At 36.6% G+C, this 27298-nt stretch overlaps 4 protein-coding genes across 4 annotated transcripts; 3 read left to right on the top strand and 1 right to left on the bottom strand.

Moving 5' to 3' along the window:
• Window positions 1-1503: 1503 nt before the first annotated feature.
• Window positions 1504-2492, bottom strand: LOC107787812 (osmotin-like protein). Its single transcript, NM_001325444.1, is given in 1 exon segment — window positions 1504-2492. A coding segment is annotated over 1 exon segment (756 nt). The 5' UTR covers window positions 2471-2492; the 3' UTR covers window positions 1504-1714.
• Window positions 2493-4000: 1508 nt separating this feature from the next.
• LOC107787802 (osmotin-like protein) lies at window positions 4001-4988 on the top strand. Its single transcript, XM_016609409.2, has one exon. It carries the CDS (start codon window positions 4003-4005, stop codon window positions 4804-4806), a length of 804 nt encoding a protein of 267 aa, XP_016464895.1. The 5' UTR covers window positions 4001-4002; the 3' UTR covers window positions 4807-4988.
• Window positions 4989-14840: 9852 nt separating this feature from the next.
• On the top strand, window positions 14841-15530 carry LOC142161936 (uncharacterized). Its single transcript, XM_075218122.1, has 2 exons — window positions 14841-14951; window positions 15174-15530. The coding sequence occupies exons 1-2, from the start codon at window positions 14841-14843 to the stop codon at window positions 15528-15530; spliced, it is 468 nt and encodes a 155-aa protein (XP_075074223.1).
• A 9409-nt stretch (window positions 15531-24939) lies between these two features.
• Window positions 24940-25842, top strand: LOC107787795 (osmotin-like protein OSML81). The gene has a single exon (XM_016609401.2). The coding sequence runs from the start codon at window positions 24946-24948 to the stop codon at window positions 25696-25698; it is 753 nt and encodes a 250-aa protein (XP_016464887.1). The 5' UTR covers window positions 24940-24945; the 3' UTR covers window positions 25699-25842.
• The last annotated feature ends 1456 nt before the right edge of the window (window positions 25843-27298 follow it).

The raw sequence follows: 27298 nt of genomic DNA, 5'->3' as shown, positions 1-27298 counted from the left end.
AAAAGAAAAACTAAGCTTCATATTTTGCATATAGAAGATTGAGACATGAGCCTGCATGCGACTATAGAAAGATGTATGTTGAAACATCCAAACAATTATCATTATACGACAAAGACTTAATAAATATGTTACCGCTCCTACATATATTAGGACAGAAATTAATCTAAAATGCAAATGTCAAAAAATAAAAATAAAATCTATTTGCTTATGGACTGATGATTGATTTAAGCCTAACAGAAATTGATGGAATGAAATGACTTAACCTTGTATTAGGATAAAACAACAAAATTACGTCGGAAAATATTAATCTTTTGACAATATCGCAAATCAATAATTAATTAACAAAAGCAACGTAAAAGACCCCACTTACCTATATCCCGACGCACCCCATTTTCTTAACTTTTTGACACTAGATAAACATATGTTTTCTATTAATTATGCACTTGACATATTTTTTTTCTATTAATTATCAACTTGACTTATTTTTTATAATGGTGCCATGGTGGGACTTTGGAGAAAAAGGGGCTTTCTAACGAAGAGATACTCGCTATAAAAATAATAGTCGAAAAATATATAAAATTTATATATTTTTTGTATATATATACATTATTTATGTTATATACAAAAAAATATACACTTTTTCGGCTACCAAATGTAAATAGTTTCTGCCGCGAGCTAGAAGTGATAATATTTCTACTATCAATAATTAAACATCGAAAGCCACTAGACTATTAGGGCGCTCAAAGCACAATTTCTTTTTGTAAAGATAATTTGGAAATATTTACGAAGTAATAATTGTAATTAGAGTATAAGAGATCAATACGTCCAACTGGACAGCATTTGAAGAAGACAACAACTTGGAACGGTGAAACTACAGTTTGAATATCTCTTTAATTATTGAACTGTCACTTCCAAAATATAAATAAAGTAATACTCAAGAATGAGAATCAGTAGATAAATGTTATACTACTAATAATCTTTTCCCATATGTCAAGGATATTTTGCTTATTATTTTCAGGAGTAGTCGCATATAAGTCATGTAGTATGCATCATTATTCAATAGACGCTTGTGGTCCGCCCCGTCCCCGAATTCCGCATTTACCCCTATGTCAACGATTTTGCTTATTATTGTCAGGAGTAGTCGCATATAAGTCATGTAGTATGCATCATTATTCAATAAAGCCGAGAAGGATCCAAGATTTTAATTTAAGCGTCTCAATTTGAACACATGACATCTTTACAATATATATATATTTAGCGTAAAAAATACCGAGATACAATGATGTACTTGAAAATGTTTTAAAAGCCGCCTATAAAGAATGATTTCCATGTTTTGACTACCTTTAACGAGCTACTAATAGTTTATCTTAATCTTGGCCCTACCATTTTAAATTTTCGGATCTGGGCACTCTAGAATGTTATCAAGACTATTTTTTCATTTCTCTATTTGGTCTAAGGTTTAAGACTTTAATCGTAACAATTCAAAAGAAAAAACAAAAATGACACAATAATCCAAATGCACTCTTGATTGAAGAATGAAAACATCATGAGTAAAGACGAAGTACAATATATGTGATCGATCGATCGTTATTCACATCATAGCCACTTCAAGAAAACAAAGTTTAGGAAATGTGTGTAAAGACAAATTAAACACAATGACCAAAATGCAAGCAAATTCAACAAGAAAAGGATGGCTAGCTCCACTCAATCTGATCTACTTAGCCACTTCATGAGTACTTGTAGGCATCTCCAATGGGAAATTTGTTGTTTCATTGTGTGCACTTCCATAAGGACAGAACATAACCTTATAATCTGTAGTCCAACTTGTGCATGTAAATGTACTTGTTGGATCATCTTGAGGATAACTATAGGCATCAGGACATCTTTGTTTGAACCATCTTGATAACTCAGTAGGACCACATGGTCCTTGTGTACAACAATATTGTTGTCCTCCAAATGTTGTACATGGGTTGTTACATCCTCCGGGTACCCTAAGTGCACCAGGGCATTCACCATTTATGTTAGCTGTGCATTGAATTCCGTGACATTTTCCAGGGCCAGGCTTAGTCGGGCCAAAAGACATAGGAATGTTGAATCCATCAATTACAGAAATGTCCCAGAAATCTAAGTTGCTGAATTGGTTCAACGCGTATTCAGCTAAAGTGTTTGGTGGTTTACCCCACCCTTTACATTCTAAGACTCCACCACAATCACCGGTTTGACACCAACCTCTACCAGCACCATCAAAGTTGCAATTGGTACGACCCCATATACGTGCCATTTTAGTACCCGGTGGGGCCCAGAACCACCAGCTTTGACCTCGTTCGAGACGTTTGCCACCCCCTACAGGGGTTGCCGCCGCCCATACGGTGTATGGGCAGTTGTTATGGACTTCAAATACGCCGGAAGCATAAGTATAAGTCACAAAGGCAAGGAGGAAGAACACTAAACAAGTTGTTAAGTTACTCATTTTAGTGAGAAGATTGGTTGTTGAATATATTGCCATTTGAGTTAAGGGTTTATATAGGGGTATGGCGGCTTTTTGCACTATAGACATTAATCATATATAAATTGGCACTTGATATATTATTATATTTATAAAGGAATAATTTTGAAAGATGCGGTGCTGGCGGCTATTCGTAAGAGTCTGACAATTATATTTATATATTGTGAACATAGAAGCTAATCTGTATTACATATTGGTCTCCAATATCGGATGCACAACTATATTTTTCTTGAAAATGAAAAATAGAATTGTAACAATTGTTAAGTCAAAATTAGACTAACTTATATATGAACTTGATCTATAAATGGTCAATAATTTGGGGAATTCCGAATTGCACAACGTTGAAGATCCACCTCTACGCCAACCCCATTTGCTTAACTTTTTTGACTGTAGATGCATATACGTTTTCTATTAGTTATCCACTTGATATATGTTAGAATTCTTGATCTAATTTCTTGATTATAAATCTTTCATTTATGAAGACTTGGTAATGCAGAGTGGGTAATAATTAGGCAAATATTTATTCATTAAACTGATAATATATTGTATCATTTAACCAGGGTTATTAAGCTATATATATATATATATATATATATGTGTGTGTGTGTGTGTGTGTGAAGACTAATAGCATGCATTCATAAATTTAGGGTAAACACACCCGACTGGAAATAAGTATTTTACTCAGTAACTCCAATAGCAAATGTAGTCGAAAGATTGAAACCGGCTGCAAAGCTCATCTCCAAATTCCACAAAGCTAACTTGTGCGCACAGCCATCTCCAAATTCCATAAACTAGTGCTAATTATAATTAATTTTAAATAAAATTAAGTAGCTAGGGATACCTATAGTAATAATTGCAGGTAAATAGTAATAATTGCAGGTAAATAATTATGATTTCAGTTCAAAGGATGTACTGGATAAATAGCTTGTAAAAAACGTGAAGTAAAAGTAGTGAAAAATAGTGGAATATGACCCGACTGAACAAAATGTATTGCTTGAAGGCTGTATATCTTGTTTTACGGAGCGGAGCAAGTATTTCAATTATATAATTTCTGAATCTTACAACGGCTTCAAGTGTTTATTGTGTTCTAAATTTAATATTTGTACATGCTTAATAAATTTCTTACATAAATATAATATTTGAATAAAAGCTACTAAACTCGACACATATCTGAGTTTCTAGCTAAGTCCATGTTGTTTTACAGTGGATATTATCGGTGGCGTATTATTTCAAGTGGACATATTAGCGTGACAAAGTTTGCTCGTGATCATTATCACCAAATAAATTATTTAGTTTCTATATATGTATGTATATAATAAGTGTCACTTGTCAGGCCTTTACATTTAGCCGCCTAGCTCTATCTTTACCAAAGCATCTTTCATGATCATTCCTTTATTAATATAATAATAATATATCAAGTGCCAATATATATTAGTACTATTATTGTCTATAGTGCAAAAAGCCGCCATACCACTATATAAGCCCCCTTAACTCAAATGTCAATACATCCAACAACCAATCTTCTTACTAAAGTGTCCACTAAAATGAGTCACTTGATAACTTGTTTAGTATTCTTCCTTCTTGCCTTTGTGACTTATACTCATGCTTCCGGCGTATTTGAGGTCCATAACAACTGCCCATACACCGTCTGGGCGGCGGCAACCCCTGTAGGCGGCGGCCGACGCCTCGAGCGAGGTCAAAGCTGGTGGTTCTGGGCCCCACCGGGTACTAAAATGGCACGTATATGGGGTCGTACTAATTGCAACTTTGATGGTGCCGGTAGAGGTTGGTGTCAAACCGGTGATTGCGGTGGAGTCCTAGAATGCAAAGGGTGGGGTAAACCACCAAACACTTTAGCCGAATACGCATTGAACCAATTCAGTAACTTAGATTTCTGGGACATTTCTGTAATCGATGGATTCAACATTCCTATGTCTTTTGGCCCGACTAAGCCTGGTCCTGGAAAATGTCACGGAATTCAATGCACAGCTAATATAAATGGTGAATGCCCTGGTGCACTTAGGGTACCTGGAGGATGTAACAACCCATGTACAACATTTGGAGGACAACAATATTGTTGCACACAAGGACCTTGTGGTCCTACAGAGTTATCAAGATGGTTCAAACAAAGATGTCCTGATGCCTATAGTTATCCACAAGATGATCCAACAAGTACATTTACATGCACAAGTTGGACTACAGATTATAAGGTTATGTTCTGTCCTTATGGAAGTGCTCACAATGAAACAACAAATTTCCCATTGGAGATGCCTACAAGTACTCATGAAGTGGCTAAGTAGATCAGATTGAGTGGAGTTAGCCATCTTTATCTTGTTTATAAATTTAATTTGCTTGCATTTTGGTCATTGTCTTTAATTTGTCTTACACAAATTTCTTGTAATTTGTTTTCTTGAAGTGGCTATGATCTGAATAACGATCCATTGATCACAAATATTGTGGGGAAAAAAAATTCTTTCTTTTTCGAACGATGCACTATGAAAATATAAATTATAACGAACTTAAATAGCAGTGAACATTTTTCTCCCTTTAAATCTATTTCTCTAGTCCCCGAAAATAATCGTTCGATTCAACTGTAGTTGTCATTGAATGCTAGCGAATTGAACAGTCAGCTTATAACTAGTCCACACAACTGAAGGAAGGCAGAACTCATATATTGGAAACTTGAGGGGGCAACTGCACATATAGTCATTCTCAGGATACTATTTAGAAATTAGTCAGTACTTATTTTGTCCTAAAAAATTAAACCGAAAAATTGAAATTCAGGGTGCACTGGCTAATTCTTAAATAATAGCCCTTTAGATGGCTATCTGGTGTCATTTCTATAGTGCAAGGTCTAAGATTTATTAAGTTGGCCCAAATAAAGGTTACTAAACCTGTAGATAGGCCCAACTCGTTCGTAGCAATCTACAAGCTGCTAAGCAAGAGGGTGATTGACAGTAATGGCCCTGTTGCGGCCCTTTTTCTCGCGAAATCGGGTTTCGACATGTGACTTTAAGGAAGGTGTTAAAAGAGACAGTCACCACCTAACGGGTTTGAGGTGCGTTAAGACACCTATTTGCAAATAACTCTAGTTTAACCAGTTTGCGTCACCAAAGATCGGGTAAAGGCTCAAATTACCTCGAAGAGAAGGTGTTAGGCACTCTTCGAGGTCCACAACTGTGGGTCCCAGCCAAACTCGAATTATATGAATTAGTAAGATAAACAAAGACAGAGAGAAACAAGAAGTTTGGGAAAATTCATTATTTAAAGACTTTGAATAAACACAAATAATTGATTTAAAGACAAGATGGGGGTCCTAAGTTTTTTAGCCTACAGGATCACCCCGTGCAACATAAATAATACTTCGTAACTCCCTCGAGATGGGATGTTACTCGTATTATTCAACGGGTATAGACTATCATCTCCTGCTACCCAATTACTATCTAGGAACGTACTAGTTGATTCTAAACCGTGGCTTATGCTTGCACTACCCACCCCATGCCTATGGCCCAGGAGGCGTTTGGACCTTTATTTTGGATAGTTCTAGACTTAACTTAGACTGCTCAAAATGATAAAACTAGGCGACATACAAAACAAGTTGAACTTCATGTAAAGACAATTAAAGGCTCAAGTTAGCCTCCACACTTAGACAACAAATGCACGTGAATAAATTCTCACATTAAGCGTTAGACAGTTTCATAATTGAGCCAAATAAAAACCATTAAGCCATATAGATATAGTTTCTATGTGACCTCGTACAGGCAATTTTAGATGCAAGGTGCAATCTTATAGACGTGATTTCCAAATAACTATATAGTTTAGGGAAATATGGTATTGCAGGCTGATTATTGACATTACAATTATACGTGATTAAACCTATAGGTATGATCTATGGGTGATTTACGCAGTAGCTGGCAGTGATAATCATTGGAAATACTCAGAATTACTCAGTTTGATCTTATGGGCATGTTTTCATAGATAAGCAACGAAACAGTGTTTGAAAGTTCAATATTAACACCTTAAAGCGAGTGGTAATGTCCTACAGGCAGGATTTCTAATGATCAATGATTGAAACTGATTTTTTTTATACTTAACTCCTATAGGCATGTCTTCTAGGTGAGCAGTATAATAACAACAGCAAATTGATCATTTAAAGATCTGTAGGCATGATTTCTAGTAGAATATGCTGCAGTTATGCAAATTAAAAGAATGGTCATTGACATTTTATTTCCTATAGGCATGATATCTAACAAACATATAGAAGCAGAATATGTTGAACGAATCAAACACTCAGGTCCTATAGGCAGGTTATCTAACAAACACATATGAGCAAAACATGTTGAACGAATTAAATACCTATAGGCAGGATTTCTACCCGTTTCATGCAAACATTAGAATAGAACCATTTTCCTAATTCTACTAACACCCCAATTATTATTACAACATTATCACATGCCCAATGAATGAAATAAACTATAAAGTTACAAAATAACTATAATGGGACTAAGACAGGCCCAAAATATACCCAGCCCAGACAGGTCTTCAATTTCGTATCCATACAGGTTTCACCATAGCCCAGAGGTCACAGTCAATCCAACACAAAATAGTCAAAACCTAGTAGCCATAGTTGATCAAAGATCCAGAAAACAGCCATTTGCGCAAGCCCATTGGCTTATTCAGTAGGTGAAAAGGGGAAGAATGGAGCAGTTAGGACAAAGTGCCAAGGAATCTTAAACCCTAGTGTGTCAGAGTTCACAAAGGTCTCAGTTGGACCCCGAGCAGTGCTCACACTAGGGAAGTTAATGATAGAACTTAGGTAGCCTTGGATTTCAGCCATGTAAGAAAGAGAACTCAAAAGAACCCAGGTAACAAGTGAAAGAGAGTAAACTAAGGTTGAGAGACAACACTGAGGGATGCAAACACAGTCAAGTTGAGCACATAGAGTAGATAATCGAACAAGCTTAGGTTTTAAGAACAGACTTAGTAAAGATTCAGAAGAACAAGTTTAACACATGGTGCATAAGTAGTCACACATTAATAAAATAGGTTTGTAGGATTGGTGTACACAGACTCATATTAAGGAAAAGGTTCAAATTATGCTAAGTATAGGTCCTAGTGTTACAAGAGAGAATCATATTAATTGGCAACAGAATTTAGACAGGATGAGAACAGATCATTGCAACTACTGGGAAGTCAAGACATGCTAGAAGCATACTAATAGGGAACATGATCAAACATGCTATATAGGTGTAGACATATAAAATTTATTGGGTCTAATCCATACAAAATTTGGATTAAATTCAATTGGGTTAGATAATTAATTTGGGCTTTACAAGTTAAATTAGTCCATTTTATTAATTTCAAGCCTAAGGTTCTCTTTATCTTAAGGCCCAGACTCGTATCATATGTCAAAAAATGGCATGTCCAGTCAAATCTAAAGCCAACAAGATGACTCCATGTGTTAAATGATGTGGCAATCCAAGTCAAAAATCAAGAACCAACCACAGGTCGACAAGTGGCTAAAATGACATGGGCGAATCAAAATCAAGCAAGAAAGTTCATATGTAACTGGATTGTCCATCCTCTACAATTATAAATAGAGGGGTTACATAACTCTCAGAGGACATTCAGATTTGGAGAAGAACACTCCGCAATTGGTGAAGGCATCCACAAACAGAGAGATCAATCATCAAATGTTTAGTTCTTCAACAAAGGAGTGATCAACAGAGTTCTTCTCGGAGATCAACCCATAACAACAGAGTGTTGCTCGACGTTCTTGGTGATTAAATACATCACAAGGAGGTCTGCATCATCCTACATTAGAGAAAAATGTTTCTCAAGCCCTCGAATCACGGAGAATTTTAGAGAGGAGAATCAAGGGATACATAGAATTATAATCACAAATATTTATCAATAAAATCACTTTTTCTTCATATTATTTTTGTTGCAGTTTATTTTTCGTATTACGAAAATTTGTTGCGAACAAATTTTGGCACGCCTAGTGAGACCAATTTTTCCCTTCATCTCTCCTTGCAAGTTGAAAACTACAAACTTCAGATCTACTACTACAATGGCCTTCCGCAAGTGTGATATTTCAAGCAAATATGCTATTGTTGCCGCATCCGCTGAGCTCAGTCATATTGGCCTAATCACTCGAAGCAAGTTCAAGGCTAGTGGCTTGGATGGATCCGAATACTTCGCCTCCTTGGAGATGCAAAGAAGAGGAGATCTCATATGACGTTCGCAACAGCAATCTCTAGGGGCAACACCCCATTCTCACTGTTTGGCAAACTTTCTCGAACAGCCTCAAACCTTGGCGAATTTGAGGATTTGGTGGATTCTTCAATTTCAACGAAAGTTAATGCCTTGATAACTGACGCAACTAACATGGACGAAAAGTTTGCCATGATGGAACAGACTATAGAGGTGTTGAAGACAAAGACCTTCAAATCGCTCAACTCATGAACAAATTAGAGGTTTATACACCTAGAGAGTCGAGCCATGTCCCTCCTCGTTCACCTGTCTTCACCTCCCAGAAAACAGTTGTTGAGGAATCATTTGCAAAGTTAAACATTCAAAAAGAAAATCAATCTACTTCAGTTGCAGTGTTATCTGTCCAACAATTGCAAGACATGATAACAAACACCATCAGAACTCAATATGGCGTACCATCGCAAAGTTTGTTGTACTACTCTAAGCCTTATACTAAGAGGATTGATTGTTTAACCATGCCAACCAATTATCAACCACCAAAGCTGCATCAATTTGATGGCAAAGGGAACCCAAGGAAACATATTGCCCACTTTATCGAGACTTCTAGCAATGCTGGAACGCATGGTGACCTTTTGGTAAAACAATTTGTTCGTTCTCTGAAAGGGAATGCATTTGACTGGTATATTGACTTGGAGCTCGAGTCCATTGATAGCTGGGAGCAACTTGAGAAGGAATTCCTCAATCGTTTTTACAGTACCCGAAGAACTATAAGCATGATAGAGTTGACAGGCACCAAGCAAAGGAAGAACGAGACCGTGGTGGATTACATTAATCGTTGGAGGGCGTTAAGTTTGGATTGCAAAGACTGCCTTTCAGAAATATCTGCTATGGAGATGTGCATTCAAGGAATGCACTAGGGCCTTTTGTGCATTCTACAAGGGATCAAACCGCGAACTTTTGAAGAACTTGCAACACGAGCACACGACATGGAGTTAAGCATCACAAGTCATGGAAATGCATCTCCATTCGCTGATCAAAAGGAGTTCAAGAAAAATGTTGAATCAAAAAGCCAAACCAAATAATCAATGGCGGTGAAAGAAACTTCGGTAAAGGTCACTACTAAGCAAAAAGTGAAGGAGGATAAGACCCCGATTCAATATCTCAAAGAGTAAAAGCGTTGTCCCACCTTGAAGGAATTAGAGGCGAAGGTTTATCCATTTACAGATTCAGACGTACCCACAATCCTTGATGAACTGCTGGATAAGAAAGTCATCGATCTCCCTTAATCAAAAAGGCCAGAGGAAATTGGCAAAGTTGGCGATCCGAAATACTGCAAGTTTCATCACATCATTAGCCACCCTACAGAGAAATGTTTCGTCTTGAAGGAGGAAATCATGGCTGATGTAAGTGAAGGAAAAATCATCATAGACATGGATGAAACAACAGAAGTAAATCATGCAAGTATTGCGCTCAAGGAAAAGAAGTGTTCAAAGTTAAATAACGTGTCAAGCACTGCCTTCTTACAATTTGGAAGTTTCGAGCCCGTTGAAGTTGATCTTCCAAGGAAAACTCTTGAAGGTTCACTAGAGCTAGACAATCACTCCAAAGACAAAGACGGTGAGGGCTGGATTCTAGTCACTCGCAAGAAGCAAAAATATCAGGCAGTTTTGAGGCTACGAATTCCTAATTCAAGAGCGATGATGAGCAATGCAGATAGGCTACAATCACCAAGAAATATCAAATCTTCTATTAGCAAGAAGATTAACAGTACCTTATCGCCGAAGTTTTGAAAGCCCATCACATTGCATGAATTCTTTCTTGGAAAATTCCTTCATGGAGGTCACATTGGTGCAACTCATGTAGTTTCTAGTACTGACGAAACAACAAAAAGCAATGATAAGCCTGCTGCAATGAAAACACAAGAACATCATGATAACAGAAAAGTTGTCACATGTTATGCAATAATTTCATTCACAGATGTTGACTTGCTGCTGGGGTCTAAGCCACATAACAGACCTTTGTTTGTTGTAGGGTCCATTCAGGAACAATATCTTAATCGCATACTTATTGATAATGGTTCGACTGTCAACATCATGCCAAAGATGGTGCTAAAAAAGCTTGGGATCACTATTGATGATCTATCCAAAAGTAACCTAACAATCCAAGGTTTCAACCAAGGAGGACAACGAGCTATAGGTATGATCCGCGTAGGATTATCCATTGGTGAGATGAATTCAAATGCCCTGATTCACGTCATAGATGCTAAAACATCATACAACTTGTTGCTTGGACGTCCTTGGATTCATGAGAATGGGGTGGTATCATCTACTTTGCATCAATGTCTGAAGTACATAAGAGATGGTGAGATAGTCAAAATTGATGCAGACATCAAGCCTTTCACTAAGACGGAGTCATACTTTGCAGACACAAAATTCTACCTAGATTCTTGTGAACCGAAAGTGGAGAAACCATCATTAGATGACGAAGCTGATGTCAAGTCAGAAGAGGAAAATGAGGCTTAATGGACTACCACCAAGCTGCCTAAGAAGGGAACGGATGAAGTCTCCATTAAGCTATCATCATCTGAATGTGACATACAGACAAAGACTGAGGAGCATCTGGGTTTTTGCTATGTTCCGCGTGAGCATTGAAAGAAAGGGCAACCTTTGCTACAGGAATATACTCCAAAGAAGCAAATGAGTCACAAAGATATCCAACATTTGAAGGAGCTTATGACTGTCCCAGTTGCACAAATCTCATTTGTGACTTGTGAGTCTGCTAAAGGCAATCTCCAAGCAGATAAAACAAAAGGGCACTATGATCCTAAGGCCTTCATACTGCTTGAAAAGTCTGGTTATGACTTCTCCAATCCGTCAAAACTAGGAGAACTCAAAGACGAAGTCACTGATGAAAAGATACATGGGCTCAATGAGTCCCAAATGAAGTTGAGAAAGCAAGGGCACTACGTTGCCACTCTAAAGTTTGGATTGGGGTTCAGTTTGGCAGAGCCTCTTTGAATTTCATCAAAGAGAAGCAAAGAGATAGATTCATCACAATACACCTCGGTAGAGGATATGAAGGAAGTTAAGGGCAAGAAAATAAAACAACGGGCTTCAGTATTTGATCGTATTAAAGGCTCAACCCCTCCGGTCTCAGTGTTTGAAAGGCTAAGTCACAAAGGTGAGCGTGTATCTTCCAAATATCTAAAAGAAGTTTCCACTACCTAAAAGACCTCTGTCTTTTCTCACCTAGGGACCACACGGAAGTCGCCATCTAGGAAGATACTGTCAAAACATAAGGAGCAAGTCCATGAGGAGCGGGATCATTTTGAAGTTGCTGCTGACAAAGAAATCTGTAGTGCTTTCCCATCACATATGAAGAGGAAGTCTATTTTGTTAATATCCACAGATGGTCCGTTAAAGGTGCAAAGGAGAACTATTGTTTACACTTGCTAGCCTCGTAAAAAAGCAAAGAAAGAGAAAGAAGCCATGCTGACCATCCGAGGAAGTCAAAGAGAAAAGTCGGACTTTGTGGAAATATACTATCACATAGTTGTGGAATATATCCCATGCCTTAACATTGATGATGAAGTAAATGAGGCTCCCCCCTCAACTAGAAGATGACGGGCAATCAATTGTAGATGAGCTTAAGGAACTCAATTTAGGTACTCTGAAAGATCCACGCCTCACCTTCATTAGTGCGCTTTTTACGCCTCAAGAGGAGAAGGAATACTCCAAGTTGTTGACCGAGTACAAAGATGTCTTCGCTTGGTCGTATAAAGAAATGCTTGGTCTTAGTCCTAAGGTAGTTATTCATCATTTAGGGATCAAAAGTGGAACACGCCCTGTGAAGCAGTCACAACGCATGTTTCGACCCAAGCTTGTATCACAAATTGAAGTCGAAGTCAACAAGCTCATCGATGTTTCGACCCAAGCTTGTATCACAAATTGAAGTCGAAGTCAACAAGCTCATCGAGGCGGGATTTATTTGAGAGGTGAAGTACCCATCATGGATAACAAATATTGTACCTGTCAAGAAGAAGAATTGTCAAATACGTGTTTGTGTTGACTTTCGAGACCTAAACAAGGCATGTCCAAAAGATGACTTCCCGCTACCAATTATTGAACTCATGGTTGATGCTACAACAAGGCATGAAGCTATGTCATTCATGGATGGGTCCTCCGAACACAATCAAATTAGAATGTTTCCAAAAGATGAAGAGTGTACTGCTTTCCGAACTCCAAAAGGGATATATTGCTACAAAGTGATGCCCTTCGGTCTGAAGAATGCTGGTGCCACCTACCAACGCGTGATGCAAAACATATTTGATGACATGCTTCATAAGAGGGTCGAATGCTACGTCGATGACTTGGTGGTGAAGACGAAGAGTAGGCCTTACCACCTTGAAGACCTTCGAATTGTTTTTGAAAGGTTAAGAAAATTCGACTTGAATATGAATCCACTCAAGTGTGCATTTAGAGTTACCTCAGGAAAGTTTCTTGGCTTCATTGTACGTCATCGTGTAATTGAAGTTGATCCTGCAAATATTGACGCCATTCAGAAAATGCCCAAGCCAAAGAACATAAGAAAGCTTCAAAGTCTCCAAGGAAACTTAACATTCATCCGGAGGTTCATCTCTAATCTAGTCGGACGGTGTCAACCCTTCAATCATCTATTGAGGAAGGGTATCCCTTTTCATTAGGATCAGTCATGTCAAAATGTTTTTGAAAGCATAAAAAAATACTTGATGAATCCACCTGTGTTAGGGCCGCCAATGCTTGGGAAGCCATTGATACTCTACATCGCGGCACATAAACGTTCACTTGGAGCACTAATTTCTCAAGAGAATGAGGAAGGAAAGGAACAAGCCTTGTACTACCTTAGCAGAACTCTTATAAGAGTTGAGATGAACTATACGCCTATTGAGAAAATATGCTTAGCGTTACTTTATGCGATAAAGAAGCTAAGGCATTATTTGAAGCATACACCATCAAACTCATATCTCGAGCAGATCCCATGAAGTTCGTGATGACTCGACCTGTTCTTTCTGGACGCCTAGCAAGATGGTCTATATTGTTTAACCAAAATGAGATCACATACACACCTCATAAAGTTGTGAAAGGACAAGTACTAGCCAATTTCCTGGCTGATCACCCTCTTCTGGCGGAATGGGAGCTTTTAGATGAGTTTCCAGATGAAGACGTTTTGTTCATCGAAGAGTTTCCATCATGGACAATGTTCTTTTATGGATCTGCATGTTGTAACAGTGCAGGGGCATGTGTTGTGTTGATTTTTCCAGAAAGACAAGTCTTGTCACTCTCCTTTGTTTTAGGTTAAACATGCTCCAACAATGCCGTAGAGTACCAAGATTTGATCGTCGGTCTCGAAATGGCATTAGAAATGAAGATTCTATAGTTGGAGATCTACGCGACTCTAAACTGATCATCAACCAATTTTTGGGGAGTTACGAGGTAAAGAAGGAAGATCTATTGCCATACCATCAATACGCTTCTGGTTTACTTGAAAAATTTGACCAATTGTTCTTAAACCACGTCCCAAGAGAAGAAAATTGCAAGGTTGATGCTTTGGCTAACTTGGCCACGACGATGGCACTTGGAGAGAATGAGTCAACAAAGGTATATGTGTGTCATCGATGGGTTATTCCTTGACTTCTAGATCTTCAAATCAACGAAAGCCATCATACGTCTGTTCGAGTGATTGAAGAAGAAGATTGGAAGCAACCACTGATAGAGTACCTTGAACATGGAAAGTTACCTGAAGATTCACAACAAAGAACAGATATCAAACAAAGAGCACCACAATTCATCTTCTATAAGGGGACATTGTTTTGCCCCTCTTTTGAAGGATTATTCTTGCGATGTCTTGACAAAGAATAAGACTGCCAAGCGATGGAGGAAGCATATTCTGGCTCATGTGGAGCACACCAATCTGGTCCCAAGCTCCATTTTTGCATCAAGAGGATGGGCTACTACTGGGCGACAATGGTAAAGGAATGCATAGATCATGCCAAAAGATGTCAAACGTGTCAATTTCATGCCAGCTACATCCACCAACCTCCAGAGCCTCCTCACCCAATTGTAGCTTCATGGCCTTTTGATGCATGGGGACTGAAGTTGTTGTACCATTTCCAAAGTCATCAAAGGGACAGATGTACATATTGGCCGCTACAGACTACTTCTCTAAATGGGCTGAAGTTGTTCCACTCAAGGAGGTAAAAAAGGAAACTGTTGTCAATTTTATCAAGTCATATATAATTTTCAGGTATGGCATACAAAGATACATAATCACTAATAATAGAACGCCATTTGACAACAAGATTGTGAAGAGTCTGTGTGAGAAGTTCGGTTTCAAATAACATAAGTCTGCAATTTATAATGCACCCGCCAATGACCTTGCTGAAGCTTTTAATAAGATGCTTGGTAACCTTTTGAAGAAAGTTGTTGCAAAGAACAAGAGAGACTGGCATGAGAAAATTGGTAAAGCTTTGTGGGCATATCGGACAACCTTCAGAACTGCTACACAAGTAACTCCTTACTCTTTGGTATATGGCGTGGAAGCAGTCCTTCCGTTAGAGCAACAAATTCCATCATTGCAGATCGCAATCCAAGAAGGACTCACGTATGAAAAGAATGCTCTACTTCGCCTAGCAAAGTTAGAGGCATTGGATGAGAAAAGATTAGAAGTGCAACAAAAATTGGAGTGCTATCAAGCTCGACTAGCTAGAGCCTTCAACAAGAAAGTGCGGCCACGATCATTCCAAGTGGGAGACTTAGTCCTAGTTGTTCGATGACCCATAATCCTCAACAAATGCATAGGCGACAAATTTACCTCAAAATGAGATGGGCCATATGTTGTGAATGAAACCTATTCAAGTGGCGCATACAAAATTGTTGATAAGTATGGTCTTAGAGTTGGTTCGATCAACAGAAAATTTCTGAAGCAGTACTTCCCATGAAAGTCACTGACGCTCCTCGACATACGAGCCTAAACTGCAAGTCATAACGCTCTTTGATGCATGAGCCTAAATTGCACGTTGCTACACTCCTGGCCTGCATGAGTCTAAACTGTGTACGACCAAAAAAAAAAGAAGAAAAAAAGTTTGCTAGGTTGAAAACCTCGAAAAAGGCGGCCTAGACAAAAGTCAGGACAAAAAAAAAGTCCGCTAGGTTGAAAACCTCGCGAGAGGCGACCTAGGCAAAAATTAGGACATTAAAAAAAACTCATCACTTTGAACTAAGTTATGACTTGATCCTCTTCACCGAGGTACGTAGGCATCTTAGACTGTCATTCTAAGTTCAGTCGCATGAGTTTAAAAAAAGAAAAGGTTTGGCTTATGGGATCATCACGTTAAATCTTTCAAGTACAGAGGCATATATAAATACGAGAAAGAAGACAATTTGTGTTGAAATGTAAAAGATATTTTCTTGCTTCAATGTTACAAAAGTTGATACACCCAAAAATGTGGAGACCAAAGAAATTAGACGTTATCCTATACAAAGCCTAAGTGATGCAAATGATCGTAAACTAGGCTTTGTTGCTGACGCATCTTGAATGCTTTTCCAAGTCTGTATGACGTCTCCACATTTAATGTCATTCTCGATGTATGTCTCTCGCATTCAGTAGTTGTGATGATCTTTTGACCGCATATCTTGTTGTTAAGCCTCGAGCATAATGGTTTACTTCTCTTTCTCAAGTGTTGGTTGAAGGTCCCATATTTGAGAAGTTGTCTCTATTGAAAAACCTTCAATCACCATGGGAGCCGACGGTAATGAACTTCAAGACTATCAACAAATCAGGTGCAACAGTTGGTGAAAGGATGGTTCCGCATCTTGTATGACACCTCAGTCTGATATCTACATCCTTTGAGCTTCTTTGCGAGTATGCAAAATAAATAAATGGAGATAAGATTGTGAAGCATGATAGCTAAAGTTACTTCATGCAAGAATGTAGATTCAATTTCAAGAAGAAGAAAAAAAATATCCGTAGGACAACTCAGAAGCATAGAGTTGTTGGAAAGTAAGCTCAAACAGGCGACAAGATCAAATTTGAAAAACTACTGCGGTCCATATGAAAGATATTCTGCCCCTAAAATTTTATATGTTGTAGATTTGGATGTCTCATTTCCATCAACACAAACCATTTGTGATTTGGAGGCTCCTAGCTCAAGATACGATTCTTTGTGCCGGAACTACACGAATCTGAAAGTTTACTGTAGCTAGGTCACATTTTGAGAATTTTCTGTTTCTAGCTCGAAAGCATTTCTACCACAAAACTCATACATATTTCCTTTCTATGAGTATACTTTCTAATGGCGCAAACGGATCCCAATTTGGAGTCTCCTAACTCGAGATATGAATTTTTTCACCAAAGCGCGCAAAGCTGAAAAGCAATTTCGCGGACAGAAGGGTCAAGTTCAGAAAGTTGCTATGGACAATCTCCTAGGAATTCTTCTATGATATATTGAGGATTTTATTATCTCTGAGCTTCTTTCTAATGGCGCATACGGCTTATTATTTGGACATTCCTAGCTTAGGATATATACATTTTGATGACAACATACAGTGCTATAAAGTCAAAATGTCAGATATGTATACCAGCTTCAAAAGTCAACTCTGGCTAATCCTCAAGGAATATATCCGTGAATTCTTTAAAGGATGTAACCTTTCAAGTTTTAATTCTTTAAAAGCAAGAAGCTTTAGATTTCATCGCTCCTATATCAAGGAATTAATAATTTTTCAAAGGTTCGCCAAGCACTCGCCCTCCAAGGATGAAATATGGTCGCTTGAGCTCCAAGTCTCTTTCTTGCCACGTCGCAAGGCTGAGATGCACCATGTTCTCGCTCACATGTTGCAAACTGGGGATATGTCTCGTCGATCAAGCTCGCTTAGGAATACTCTAAATGTCTCTAGTCAAGCTGCAAGAAGGGATGTACCAAGTTGCTGTTGTACTCTCTTGAAAACCTGCAAAAATAAGAAAAGATTTTGGAGCCCTCGGTTCCAACAACACGAAGTTTTTCTAGATACCGTGCCAATAGCACAATGATTCAGCACCATGGCACTTCAGTTTGACATAAAAAAACATCGGAAGCAGCACAACAGTCTAGTTCAGCATGGCAGGTATCGGTGCCCATGACACAAAGCTTTAACTTGCAGCAAAAACATATTGCTCTTGAACAGGCGATATCCATTACTCCAAGTTTGCAAATTTGGCTTCTCATGCTGGTGGAGTCCTTCAATATGGATTAATTCTGAATAAATAAGCAATATAGGAAGCACAACTATGTCCCCAAGTTATTGCATGGCGCGCGCTTGGTTGCTTCTAGTTCTCTTTTCTACCTATTTAAATTGAATGATCTGCTGCATAAAAAAAGGGGGAGAGAGCAAGTCATGATTCAAGAAAAAAAAACTAACGAGACAAAAAAAAAGAAATGGAAAAAAGGGCGAGTGCAAGCAGTTCGTGAAAGCAAGTGGATATGGAAGAAGCTCTAGTATCAGTTTTGGTGCTTCGATCCATTTTGATAGAGGAGCTTGATATTTAGTTTTGATGGAAAACTAGTTGGCTTGGTCCTCTTTTTATAGGGATCCAACAAAGTATGAGCTATAAGTGAATAAAACAAGAAGTTAGAATCCTAGAAGGAAAAAACGTTGCCTTGTCCTACAAGGTCAAGAAATATTTTTCCTTGTTTGCTTTTGGTAAAAAAGAAAAGAGGGGTAACGTGAGACAAACATGGAATGTTTTGTTCAAACCAAATTACATTACATATGTATGGAATTCACGCATTTATTTTCCTTGTTTGCTCTTGGTGAAAAAGGAAATATGTCTAGCGTGAGAAAAACATAGAAAATTGTCTATAATTTGAAAGAATTTTTCAATCACCATAGTTTGTAATTGCTACTTTTAAACCAAATTACATTGCGCGCACGTGTTCGACAACCGAAGTATTGGAAGGTTAATTTTTTCTTGGAGCTTGTATTTAGAACTTCACATAAATGTGCAACTGGATAAAATTTTGGATTTGACAGATAGAAGTCACCACAAGTGCTAAAACAAAAATATCAATGTTCGTTGGTACTTCAAGTCTCGTCATTCATTTCAGCAAGCCTACACTTCGACAAATATTGAAGTAGGGGGCATCTGTAGACATATAAAATTTATTGAGTCTAATCCATACAAAATTTGGATTAAATTTAATTGGGATAAATAATTAATTTGGGCTTTACAAGTTAAATTAGTCCATTTTATTATTTTCGAGCCTAAGGTTCTCTTCATCTTAAGGCCCAGACTCGTACCATGTGTCAAGTGACATGGCATGTCCAATCAAATCCAAAACCAACAAGATGACGCCACGTGTTAAATGATGTGGCAATCCAAGTCAAAAAGCAAGAACCAACCACAGGTCAACAAGTGGCTAAAATGACATGGGTCAATCAAAATTAAGCAAGAAAGTTCATATGTAGCTAGACTGTCCATCCTCTACAATTATAAATAGAGGGGTTACATAACTCTCAGGGAACATTTAGAGTTGGAGAAGAACACTCCGCAATTGGTGAAGACATTGACAAACAGAGAGATCAATTATCAAGTGCTTAGTTTTTCAACAAAGGAGTGATCAACGGAGTTCTTTCTGGAGATCAACCCGTAACAACAAAGTGCTGCTCGACGTTCTTGGCAATTAAATATATCACAAGGAGGTCTGTGTCATCCTACATTCGAGAAAGGTGCTTCTCAAGCCCTCGAATCACAGAGAAATTTTGAGAGGAGAATCAAGGGATACATAGAATTGTACTCATAAATATTTATCAATAAACTTTTTCTTCATATTATTTTTGTTGCAGTTTATTTTTCGTATTACGAAAATTTATTGCGAACAATAGGCAAGATATCATCTCAGCAAATTCAGAATAGGATAGGCAACAGACTTGTGTCATACAGTGAACGTATACATTCATGCTTTTGAACACAGTCAACTAGTCTATTAAAAGAGATACGAATTATGTAAGTAAAGCATGTTCAAGTAACAGGATTGATAGCAAAATTAAACAACAAAGAGATGCTAAAATGCAAAGGTCCTAAACATCCGTAAGTTGCAACACATAGGCTAGATAAGCTTTAAAGGAATCTAATTTACTCAAATCAGGTCTAGACATGCTTTAAACTATCAATATGAAGCAAAGAGTTAAGGAGAGCCAAAATTGAAGTAGAACAAACGGAACAACCCAGAAGAACACATTAAGAAAACTTCAGGAGTGAAAACATATGCTAATCATAGATACATAGGAATGAAACTATGAAGTCCAGTAACTCACCAGTTAAGCAAAAAAACAAGAAAGAACAAAAGTCCACAGTATTCTGAATATCAACGAAGAGCAAGAACCTAGAATTTCAGTGGCCTTGACTTTCAGCCGGCTAAGAACCAGAGTATAGAACAAAATAATTAGAGAACAAAGAGTAATAACTTCAATTTTTAGTAAACGTTTTAACAATTCAAGTTTGTCTTAAAAAAGAATGAGGAGGGGTTTATATAATAGTAAAATTGAATGCACAAATAAGGAAAATAATTGATTAAACACAGGTAAGGAAAGAAATCAAGTAAACACATACAAAGAAAAGGGAGGAATCTCGCATGCAAGTCGGTAAAACAATAGAAAAGGAAAAGTGTCAAACTCCAAACCTTAGTTAGGGTTTTAAACTCGAAATCGGACAACTGGTATGAAGGATCCAGTTCATCTTGCGTATATGGACGGAATATCACACAAATATTCAAGATTGAGTCGATCCTCGTCCGATATAGAGGTGGTATTTGCCAAAATTAGGCAAATACCTAAGTAATACCAAAATCGAGTGACCAGTACCAAAAGAACCCAAATAAAGTAAGCAACTAATGGTAAAATCCCGTTATCAATGGGATTAGGAGAAGATTTAGGGGGCGGCGGCTAGGGTTCTTCATACAGAGAGAGGGAGATGAGGGGATTTAGGGGCGACGGGTTAGAGGTATTATGGGCTAGGGTTTCTGGGTAAGTAATTAAAAGGGAGGGAATAGATGTGGGTCGCTAATCTCAGAGATCAACGGCCACGATAAAAGGGGGTTAGGTCGGGTTTATTTAGGTGGGTTGTGACCGGGTTGGGATATAGTGGGTCATTGGTTTTGGACTGGGATCATTTGGGCTAGTTATTAGGTGTTTTGGGCCATTGCTTGGTCCAAAAATGTTTAGGAATTTAGGCTGGTTTTTAAATACCCAATATTTTAGCAAATAATAATTTATAAAAGTAATTAATAAATAATAAAAATATTATTTATGCACTAAAATAATAAAAATAATAACTTAACATTATAAAAATATAAAAAATTATTTTTTTCATAAATAACGTAATTATACATGAATATAAACTTTTATTGCAAAAATGTGCAATTAGCCTAAACATGCAAATGTAATTATGAAAAAATGAAGTAAAATATTTAAAAATATGCATGTTGGTGTAAATAATAATATTGGATCATAAAAATAATTTGAAGGATAATTATTGAATATTTATACAATAAAAATGCAGAAAGAAATTAATTTAAAGCATTTAAAAATTATGAAAAATGCTTGTATAAGTTTATAAGCTAAATGATGACGCAAATATACTATTTTGAAATTATGTGTGTGTGTGTGTGTGTGTGTGTGTGTGCGTGTGTATATTAAAAATATGAGAGAAATTGGGTATCAACAGGCCCCGTAAAGGGCTAATCTTAGCCGAATGTCCTTAAAATTGACGGTATTTAAAGAATATCTCTTGAACCTGTATACAGTTATTGCTTTAAATACAGTATACAATTGATGGTATTTAAAGGGGAGAAATTCAAAAATATCCAGATTTACAAGTGGTCATTCAAAAATAGCCACAGTTTCAAAAGCAATCGAAATTTAGCCACTTTTCATGTAAAGATAAATCTGAACGAAAATACTATTCAAAATCTGAAAAATACTCCATTATAATTATTGAAATTCCAGTATCATATACTGGAGTTCCAACATAAGTATACTAGAACTTCCAGTATAATATAATGGAACTTCCAGCATAATATACTGGACTTCCAAAATAATATACTGCAGTTCCAGTCTAATATACTGGTCCAGCATAATATATTGGAAGTTTATACACAGGTGCTCCAATCTCCAGTATATTATGCTGGAACTTTCCGTTTGTTGGAGTTCCAGCATAATATGCTGGAAGTTCATACACAAGTGCACCGATCTCCAATATATTATGATGGAACTTTTCGTGTTGCAGCAAAATAGTGGCTATTTTTCAATGACTTTACAAATGATGGCTATTTTTGAATGACCAGTCCCAAAACTGGCTAGCCCGTGCTATTTTTACTATTTAAAGAATAGTGACAAACTATTGAGCTACAACCCATAGTCAACTATGCCTATAAAAGACAAATGATTTTATTTTTGGAAAGTTTATATCCTACCCTTGGTCGATGAGTATCAATGTATCTTATTGGGTGTTCATGGTTCGGTTTGGATTGGTTTTTCCCTAAAAAGAAACCAAACCAAGTAAGTCGGTATTTCAAATATTAGAACCAAACCAAACCAATTAAGTCGGTTTTTTCTCGATTTGGTTTATGTCGGTTTTTCGGTTATTTGTCGGTTTTTTCTTAAATATAAGACATACACTACCAAACACACATTTCGGCGACCACATTTTCAACGTAATACTATCAAATCAATTGCCCTTTGAGAAATCTATTATTTACCAAGCTATATTGATGATAATTGAATCAAATAGTGATGAATAATTTAAGGACTCAATTAAAAATATATTATTTTTAACATGAAATAGATTCTTTTTAACATGAAATAGATTCTTACACTTAACAAAAGAAAACTACCAATTAAACTAGAATATAAAGGTAAAGAACTGTACTAAAAGTGCAAACAATTAATATTTACTATAAAAATTTTAAAACTTTGTATAAAAGTATACATATATATAGGTGTAATAATAAATTTAAAATAGCTATTCCTATATTCGGTTTAGTTCGGTTTTTTTTAATTAAAACCAAAACCAAACCAAATTTGATCGATTTTTAAATTTCAAAACCAAAACCAAACCAAAAAGTATCGGTTTTTTTGATCGGTTTGGTTTGGTTTTCAGTTTGGTTCGGATTTTCGGATTTTTATGAACACCCCTATAAGTCACTATCCAATTTTGGTGTTTTTTTTAAGTCAAGAAATTTTATAGAATTAAAATAATCCGGATAATTAATGAATTTTATTAAAATGCAGAGACGTGCTAGAACTTTTTTTCTTTCCTTTTGCTACTTGAGAAAGAGTCTATTGATTGGAATTCTCACATGTGAGGGTGATCACCCACTATGGGATCGCGGGCAGATTATGTATCAATCCCTTAGATTCTTGATTTTTTTTTAAAACAATTCCAGGATTATGTTAGTTTTTATTTTTCTCGCAATTTAGAGAATAATATTTTATGTATTACTATTAGTTGCTGCATAAAACTTTCATGTATTATTATTCATAATATATTAATTTATGTACAACTACTTTGTGCACCAAATGAGTTTTTCTTCTTCTCCTTCTTCTTTTTTGCTATTCCACTACTAGAAATTCGTTAAAATCGATCGCGATCGTTGACCGATTTCGGTAAGCCAAAAAACCAACCGAAGACGATCGGCCTTTCAAAATATTTTATTTTTTACGAAACCGACCAAGTTTGATTGGTTTTCTTTGGCGCAAAAATGCAGGAAACTATGTTTGCATCCTGCGAATTTTTTTTTCAAGAAACCAACCAACTTTGGTTGGTTCTTAATTTAAAATAAATAAAAATTAATATTAAAAAAATGACCAAAAATCGGTCGGTTAATTCGGCCTGTCATTTTAAAAAATTGACCGGATTCGGTCGGTAATTTTATTTTTTTAATAAAACCGACCGACATTTGTTGGTTATTTTCGCACAAAAATACAATTAAAGAGTATAAATGAAATAAAAGACAGTCTTAAAATAAAATGCATCAATGATCTAGTAGTAGAGTAGTATCCTGCCATAGTACAGACTCCGGTTCGATTCTCAAATGGTGTATTTTTTAATTACATAATTAAAATACCGACCGACTTCGGTCGATTTTTTTGGCAATTTTTTCTTTTTTGGAATTTAATTGAGTGACCGAAATCGGTCGAAAAATACCGATCATGATCGGTCGGTTAGCTCTATCGACCGCCACGAATCGATCAATTTTCAATTGATTTTTAACAATTACCGACCAACATCGGTCGGATTTGGCGCTCGGTTTTCCTGATTTTTTTAGTAGTGTTCGTTGCAACTCCTCTGCCATTAGCCTACTTAATTGCGTGAAATACAAGTGTAGCAAATACTCAACTAGATTAGTATATGTGATAAGGTCGTGGGACATAAAATAAAGAAGAAAAGCACCAATACATAACTAGAATATACAATACTTGCTATTACACGTGCATATAAATTAAGAAGAAAAATACCGCACGTGGAACATAAATGAAGAGGATAACCACAAATATATAACTAGAATATACAACAAATGCTATGCCCGTGGGATATAAATTAAGAAGAAAAATACCGCAAGCCACTCTTCTATCTCCTCTTTTTTCTTTAAAAAGTGAGTAATAAAGAAGATATATGTTACTCCTAAAAAAACCATATGGCCAATCCTCTACGGAGTGGACTTTGCTTTTTTATTTTTTCAAATATCTCTATAATTTTAAATTTTAACCATCCACTATATTAAGCACTAATTTAAAAAATAGTACGTACTCCGTAAGTTGTTTATACTCGCCAGTGTTATCATTGAAATTGAAATGTTTGAACTTTGAAATAAGAAATCACTAATAAATAAAATAAAACAGGAAATTGTCAACGGTGAAAATATATTAATTGCTTGCAGGCTGTTTCTGATTTCTGATTAAAATATTGGTGGCTTTTCAAATATGTGGAGATATTCACAATACAAGTTTGCACGTATATTATCAAATAAATTGACGTCTATGATCATAAAATAATTGTTAGGCCCTTAACATCTTTGAAGCTTATTAATTGATTTATCAGCTAGTATAATATATGATTAATTTTCGTGGTGCCAAAAAGCTTTGGCATACCCTATATAAACCCGTATATGTAAAGCAATATCCAAAAACCAATCTTACTTTGAAATTTCCTTCAACATGGGCTACTTAACAACTTTTGTTGTGTTCTCCCTCCTAGCCATCTTGACTTTTGCTTATGCTGATGAACACACCACTGATATTGAGATCAGAAACAACTGTCCGTACACAGTCTGGGCGGCAGCAGCCGACATAGGCGGTGGTCGACGTCTCGATCAAGGCCAAACTTGGACCATTAGAGAACCACCTCACGCCATAGGACGTATATGGGGTCGTACTGATTGTACCTTTGATAGTTCGGGTAAGGGTTCGTGCCAAACCGGTGACTGTGATGGAGTCCTGAATTGCACAGGGTGGGGTAAAAAACCAAACACCTTGATACGATTCGCATTGGACAACCGCAACGACTTAGATCTTTTTTACATTTCTTTAGAGGATGGATTCAATATTCCAATAAGTTTCACCCCAACCGTTGTTACTAGCGGCGGGAAATGCCATGCAATTTCATGCACGGCTAATATTAACAGTGAGTGTCCTGATGACCTTAAGGTTACTGGAGGATGTAATAATCCTTGTGATGTTTACAAAACACCAGATGGACGTTGTAATACCTATTCTACAGAAAAATACTTCAAATTTTTCAAAGAAAAATGCCCTGAAGCTCATAGCTCCCCAGATGAAGATAGTTCTGAATTCATGTTTGATTGCCCAAGTGGAAAAACCAACTATAAGATTGCCTTCTGTCCACTTGGTAATGCTCACCAAAATTTCCCCTTGAAGATGACTGCAACTACACATGAAGTGGCTAAGTAGAACAATGGAGACTCTACTCTTTTAATTTGTTGTTTAATTTGCTTGAAGTGGTCATAGTCTTTGCCTTATCCAAATTAGTTTGTTTGTCTGAAGTGGCTATGATCTGAATAACGATCGATCGATCACATATTGTAATTTGATAATACATCCAAAGGAATCTCCAAAGTAGTTTCATTTTAGTTCTCTCTATTCTCTAAGACCAGGTATAGCTATAACTGGAAGCTATAGAATTCATATGTATTAGTAAATGAGTCCATCAGTCCATGTTAATTCGTATATATAGATGGCACAATACGTTAATAAACTACAAGTCAACAACCGTTGCTTAGCAGGACGTAGTGACAAATTGATAAATGTATATTTTTTGTGGCTTCAAAAAATAATAGCTGAAAATATATATTTTGTATCTATGTGTATTATACACATATAATATATATTTTTCATATGAATATTTGGTTAGCAAATACAATTAATTTAAGCCGACTGGCCACTTTTGTATTTTTCCCATGACAAATCATGGGCGATGTGCACAAATAGCCATTAAGAGCACATGTCTTTACTTTAAATAAAGCCAACGTTTTAAATGTCTTTAGTCTTTAACCACTGGTTTAATAAACTTTTACCTGACTGAACGAAAATACCCTTCTGCTATAACTTATACCTACGCTTTTATTAACGATCAGCAGCAGCAACACGTAACTAACTTCAGCAGCAGCAGAGGCTATGATCGTCGAATTTCAAACTATAGAATTGCAGAAGCTTCTCTTCCGATTTGAAACTATAGAATTCAACTTTCTCGTCCAAAAATCGACATAAATGTACAGTAAGTTATGCTTTTGTGTGTTTCTATTGATTTTTATTTCGTCACTAGGAATTTGATTTTTTTTTGAATTTCTGGATTGATAAGGTTAAGGACATCGCATCTTGTGATAATTCTATAAAAATTGAGCACATAATGTTAAGAATTTGGTGTCCTTAACATGACCGTTGTTACTAATATTAAGGACATAGTGTCCTGATTTTGCAAATTGAATTGAAAAAGTTAAGGACACAATGTCCTTAACTTTTTTACTATTCTTTTGAATATTAAGGACATACTGTCATAGTTTTGCAAATTGTTTTGAAAAAGTTAAGGACACTTGGTCCTGAAGTTTGAGTTTCAAGTTGAAAAGTTAAGGACACTTGGTCCTGAAGTTTGAGTTTCAAGTTGAAAAGTTAAGGACACTTGGTCCTGAAGTTTGAGTTTCAAGTTGAAAAGTTAAGGACACTTGGTCCTGAAGTTTGAGTTTCAAGTTGAAAAGTTAAGGATACTTGGTCCTGAAGTTTGAGTTTCAAGTTGAAAAGTTAATGACACTTGGTCCTGAACTTTGACTTACATGTTCAAAAGTTAAGGACACTTGGTCCTTAACTTAGAGTTACAAGTTAAAAAGTTAAGGACAGGTCGTCCTTAACTTCAAGTTTCAAGTTCAAAAGTTAAGAACACTTGGTCCTTAACTTTGAATTCCAAGTTCAAAAGTTAAGGACACTTGGTCCTGAACTTTTATTTCCAAGTTCAAAAGTTAAGGGCTTTTGGTCCTTTACTTACAGTTCCAAGTTCATA

Source organism: Nicotiana tabacum, chromosome 1 (genome assembly GCF_000715075.1).
Source record: "Nicotiana tabacum cultivar K326 chromosome 1, ASM71507v2, whole genome shotgun sequence".
Lineage (NCBI taxonomy): Eukaryota > Viridiplantae > Streptophyta > Magnoliopsida > Solanales > Solanaceae > Nicotiana > Nicotiana tabacum.
The sequence above is the reverse complement of the archived record's forward strand: the minus strand, read 5'-3'. Positions and strand labels throughout refer to the sequence as shown.